Source organism: Macadamia integrifolia, chromosome 9, assembly GCF_013358625.1.
Source record: "Macadamia integrifolia cultivar HAES 741 chromosome 9, SCU_Mint_v3, whole genome shotgun sequence".
In the NCBI taxonomy this organism is placed as follows: domain Eukaryota; kingdom Viridiplantae; phylum Streptophyta; class Magnoliopsida; order Proteales; family Proteaceae; genus Macadamia; species Macadamia integrifolia.
Genome location: NC_056565.1, coordinates 5,673,254 through 5,678,610, shown reverse-complemented (window position 1 = coordinate 5,678,610; position 5,357 = coordinate 5,673,254). Strand labels below are relative to the sequence as shown.

Below are 5,357 nucleotides of genomic sequence, written 5' to 3'. Positions count from 1 at the left end.
TTTAATGATCAAGCATTCAGGCCAGTCTTATATAGTGTAAATTATTACCCAAAAAAAGCCCAGACGAAGGAGAGAGAGAGAGAGAGAGAGAGAGTAATTAATCATCCATGCACGTTGGAATCCGGGGATTGCTTTGTATCAACAACTCATTCATTACTACCCCCAACTAACAAAACTTCACCAACACTAATAAATGCGAAAGAGAGTTCATCATCAGCTTCTCCAGACCAAGAAGCACCAAGGTCCTTCACTCACACGCAGACCTCGATCCTCAGAAGGAAGGTGGTACCAGTGCTGTTTCTTCCATGGATATGGTAGTGAGTGCTAGCGCAGTTGAAGAAGAGAAAGGGAGAACAAGCGTACAAACTGCGGAGACTTTGCTCCGCCTCTTCCCCATGGTCCTCTGTGTCACTGCACTAGTGATAATGCTCAAGGATTCCCAAACTAGTGATTTTGGCTCCATCTCTTCCCTTGATCTTGGAGCCTTCAAGTATTTACATTTATTTTTCATATTATGTGTCATCATCTTCTATCATTTCATTTAGTTCTGTCTGATTTGATCATGGTGGTGGTGATGGGTGCAGGTATTTGGTGTATGCGAATGGAATCTGCGCCGGTTATTCTCTTCTTTCAGCTTTCTACACCGCAGTTCCTCGATCCTCCACCATGTCTCGGGCTTGGACTGTCTTCTTCTTCGACCAGGTGAGTCCCTAACAAAGAACTAACATCCCTCAATGAAGTTATGAACCAAAAGAAAATATGGGTTCATGGAAATTCATGCCATTATGGGTTCACATTAGGCAAAAGTTTTCCTTCAATCGTGAAGAAAGAGGAATTCTCTCACCATTGATGATTTGATTTTGTGACAGGATGAAGAAAAACTCGATCTTTTAAAATTTTTTTTTTTTCATTTAGTAAAATCAATGATACAAATCAAGAGATGAACATTAATTAAACTCTTCCAATATGATATGAACAAAGAACAACCTAATGCACGAGACTCCCGTTACTACAAGGTCTAAGAGGGCTTAGCTAGTATAAGCAGCCTTACTGCTTGGCAGAAGAGGCAATCAGAAAATATTTTTAGAAAGATAACAACCACAACTTATCCAAACTAATCTGATTTCCTGATTAAAAGTAAGAATATATGAAGGGTTTCTCTTAAGCATAATGGTGAAAGTGTAACAGTGGATATATGACCACTTGGCACCAATGATAGTCCCATGTGGTAGAAGCTAGGTCCACTTGTGTCCCACTTCCCTGCAGCAAAAAAATTCAGCCTTGAAGGAGAGTAAATGTGGTGGAAGGTCTTTTCTTATCACATGAATCCATATAACCTTTGATTTTTCCTTTTTAATTAAGAATTTTATTTCCAATTTTCTTTTCTTGCATTCGAAACATAGCCTTTGTGTCGGACATCAAAATATAAATACTACTTCAATTGCATTGAATATGCTCTTCTCTCCATATTTAAGGATTTGGATAAATAGCTACTTCAAGTGCACACCTGGGCCATAGCCAACGGTGTGACACTGTTTAGTTGAGAGCGTGTCGGAGTGTTGATCAGTCAATTAACTCTGCATCTTAAGTGTTGACATGCACCACAAATTGTTATGTATTTTTCAAAAAGTATGGCTCAGTGACCCCAATTGACTCACTTGTGAGTTTTCTCTTTACCTCCTTGTAGGGCATTGTAACCCTTGTGGGACCCTTGCACCAAACAAAAAAAAAAAGTTGGAGATAATGATTTAACATTCTACCCAAAAAAAGATAATGATCACACAAGGCAACTGTGCCCCCCACTCATTAGCTTGAGTCCTAGCCTACCATGGATGGTGTGAGCCCTCCAACATTTTGTGCTCATTAGATTCATCCCTGGGTCACCCATAAGTGAAATAAGGAAGGAAATGCCAACATGAACCTATCACTTCCTTCCTAGAAAGAGATCCAGGTCTAAAATGTAATCTAGAAATGCATACCAAACAAGTGATGGAATTGGGTATTCTATCAACCACTAATTGATAACATATGCAGATACTGACATATATGATCCTTGCGGCTGGGACAGTATCAGCAGAGATGCTGTACTTGGCCTACAAGGGAGATGAAGCAATAACTTGGAGTGAAGCATGTGGGTCTTTCAGTGGGTTCTGCAGAAAAGCCACAACTTCAGTGATCATCACCTTTGCTGCAGTTGCTTGTTATGCAGGTCTTTCTTTCATCTCCTCATATCGTCTCTTTAGCAGGTATGATCCTCCTGTTAGCCATCTTTCTGACAAAGGGGTTGAGAGTGCAGTATCTCAAGGCTGATAGTTGGAGAAGTGCAGTGTTTCAAGTCCTGATTGTTAAGAGTTCAACTCTACTTTTACATGTTATTACCAGCATTTGAACCATGAAATCTTCTTAAAGTTTTATTTGTAATAATATTTTTCTTATTTTCTATTACTTGGTCTAGAATAACTCTGGGACCTTGGATGACTTCATATACTAATTGAATGTCTCAATCTAATAGTTCTGGTTTGAGATTTTCCTCGAGGGAGCTTCGCCGGCTGTTCTTTTTCTTTTAGCATTGGTTTGAACTTGAAACCTACAATCACCATCGTTGAAGATTTGGGGCTTTCCTTAAGGGAGCGTTGTCAGCATTTTCTTATCTAAAGAAGAGCAACCTAGTGCACAAAGTTCCCGCTACTGTACGGTCTGAGAGGGGCAAATATATGCAGCCTAACCCCTGCATCGTTGGAGAGGTTTGAGTAATTGGAATCCTACTTAGACAGGTCAGTCTTCGAGAACATTCTAGGTGAGATTCAAGGTTTTGGTGGTGAAGCAATAGGACTAAAATGAAGTAACCGTTAAAGGTTCCCACTACTGGGACAGAAAGAGAAGGTGCAGTGATGGGTGTAATTCGATTCAGAATCTAAAAGGTCAGAATTGATCAAAATGCAAGAACATAGAAAAAGAGGAGGAGAGATATCTTGAAATCATGAACTAGCAAGGAGTTGACATTTCCTCCCATCAATCTACAATAAATGGTACCCGTGTATCACTAGGGTGTTAATAGCAATTGATAAGGCTTTAATATGTATGATTGAGTTAGTTAACTAGGGTAAAAGTTTTGATCATATACAACTCATCTATATTTACCCCCCCCCCCGAAAAAGAAGAAGAAGAAAGAACTGGGCTATAGGTGTATTTAGAACTTGATAAGGGGGTAGCGCAGTGGTTTGATTGCGTATCGTGCTAGGCGCACATGTTTTTTGGCTTCGCATGAGTGTGCATCTGCACACTTCCATTTTCCTTGCTTCAACCCTTTAAGGTAGCTCTTACTCTTTTTTATATATAGAGCTAAGGCTTTTCTACACTAGGTACATCGCCTCTTTGAGTGAAGAAGAGAAGGGCATAGACACTGAAAAGCCATGTTGTACTCGGTGTAGGGTTTTGGGGAGGATCATAATGTATTGTAATTGAGCAACCTTACCATTGTGCTAAGGTTAGCCCTTTGTAATTAAAGCTTGACGCAATTTTTTTAATTGCCCCTTAATTATTCCCAAAAGTCTTTTAAGATTGGTGTATATTATGGCAAAAATATACAACTGGAAAAAATATGTCAAATGAACTAGAGGGGCCGGCCGAACAACCTAAACCTTACGAGGTCATCTACCCACCAACCTGAAGTAGACATCTAGATCAGAAGCGGACCGGCCGACCAATGTCACCAAAGGGACTTTAACAGCCGAACGACTAGGCTAGTGCCAGTGTAGGAAGGACTTTACATGGACATCTCGCCACATGGCTATCCAAACCACTAAGACCCAACTACATTAGTTCCTTGACCGAACGACAGGTCATGGGTAAGCACCAGTTAAATAGAGCAACGCATACAACCTATCTCTCTGGATGAGTAGCTCGGCAATCAGGCCATCTGACTCAGGACGCTCGGCATGATATTCCCATGTTTTCTCTTAGTCTAGCACATGAGCTATAAGATACGGACTAATCTTGATTCGTAAAGGACTCTCCATAGAATATCGAATTTACCCTAAAAGGGAGGATATCTCGCCATATCCCCCGATATATAGCCAATATGTGGAGTTCTCATAGCAGGAATGATCTCCATATTCACTTTCCTATCACAACTTTTGCCATATTCAGACTCCTATTAGTATTAGGAAGCTACCAAAGCAGGACTCTCACTTTATAATCACCATCTTCAACAATAAATTCTCAGGTAAACCTCTTTTCTAGAGGATTGAACTTTTTCCATTCTTACTGAATTATCTATTTGTTAAGAGGTCTGACTTAGGCATAAAAAATTCCACCGTCAAATCAACCCGACTTCACTCTCTTGTGTTTGTTCCTTTACGTAGGATGCAAAAGCAGCCTAAGACGATTTCCTACCGCAACAGAAAATAAAAAGATGGGGGAGAGTTTTCTATCCAAGAGTGCGACCCCTACGTTAGCACAAGGGCCAATGATAGCATACATCGAAGTATCAACAATGGAGGGATTTGTGCCTTTCATTGGATGTGGGGTGGTCATTTCGCTTCATCCTGAGTTTGGGTGCCACACTCCTCACTATTAAAAATAAGTTGAAAGTGACACATATCATTATGTCATTATCAAAAAGTATCATTGAATGCAATTTTTTTTTTAGTAAGCATGTGAAATGACACTATTATCCTCTTTACAAAAAATTGTGTTACACTAAAAAAAATAAAAAAATAAAAAAATAAAGAAATAAAAAATGTAAGGTCACAAATTATTTGACTTCTTGAGATTATCAATAAGAAAATCCTCATACAACTTACCCCCAATGTGGGAAAGTAAGACTTGCGTGGGTCAATTAGTCAACGGTCCAAACTACCAAACCACAATTGAAACATGAGATGGTATCAGCATTTCAATGATGAAAAATGAGCCGGTCACCAACTTTTAGTGGAGTCTAGATCCTCTAATCATATGGGGAGATAATTTTTCACCTCAAATGGATAATAACCAATGAAGCAGAATCTCCCTTGTTTATAGCTATGTTGGTTAGAATGAAGATTCTACTTCATTGGTAACTATCCATTTGGATAGAGAATCCAGGACCTGCATTGGCTGAACCGAAGGTTGGGTGGGGGTCGGAACCGTTCAACCATCCGATCTCACCATACAAAACATGAGATACGCCAATCAACAGGTGATGAACCAATCCAATCACCATCGTAGTGACCCCTTGAAAACCCTAAATCGAACCGGAGGTTGGACAGGAAAAATCTAGCTAAACCCAGAAAACCAAAGGATTTATGGGTAGTCCGGAATTGCCGGTTGTGCCAAAGGTGGACGGCGTGGACTGGTGCTAGTTGTCCATGTGCCTC

General features: G+C 40.0%; 1 protein-coding gene across 1 annotated transcript; it reads left to right on the top strand.

Annotated features, from left to right (window-relative positions):
* The first annotated feature begins 202 nt into the window (after positions 1 to 202).
* On the top strand, positions 203 to 2,445 carry LOC122089324 (CASP-like protein 2A1). Its single transcript, XM_042658969.1, has 3 exons — positions 203 to 490; positions 585 to 702; positions 2,035 to 2,445. The coding sequence occupies exons 1-3, from the start codon at positions 306 to 308 to the stop codon at positions 2,308 to 2,310; spliced, it is 579 nt and encodes a 192-aa protein (XP_042514903.1). The 5' UTR covers positions 203 to 305; the 3' UTR covers positions 2,311 to 2,445.
* The last annotated feature ends 2,912 nt before the right edge of the window (positions 2,446 to 5,357 follow it).

Bases quoted from the DNA above. Each gene is read 5' to 3' on its own strand.
- LOC122089324 (XM_042658969.1), top strand. From the start codon at position 306: ATGGATATGGTAGTGAGTGCTAGCGCAGTTGAAGAAGAGAAAGGGAGA. The intron at 491-584 runs GTATTTACATTT...TGATGGGTGCAG, and splicing joins CTTGATCTTGGAGCCTTCAA to GTATTTGGTGTATGCGAATG. The intron at 703-2,034 runs GTGAGTCCCTAA...TAACATATGCAG, and splicing joins CTGTCTTCTTCTTCGACCAG to ATACTGACATATATGATCCT.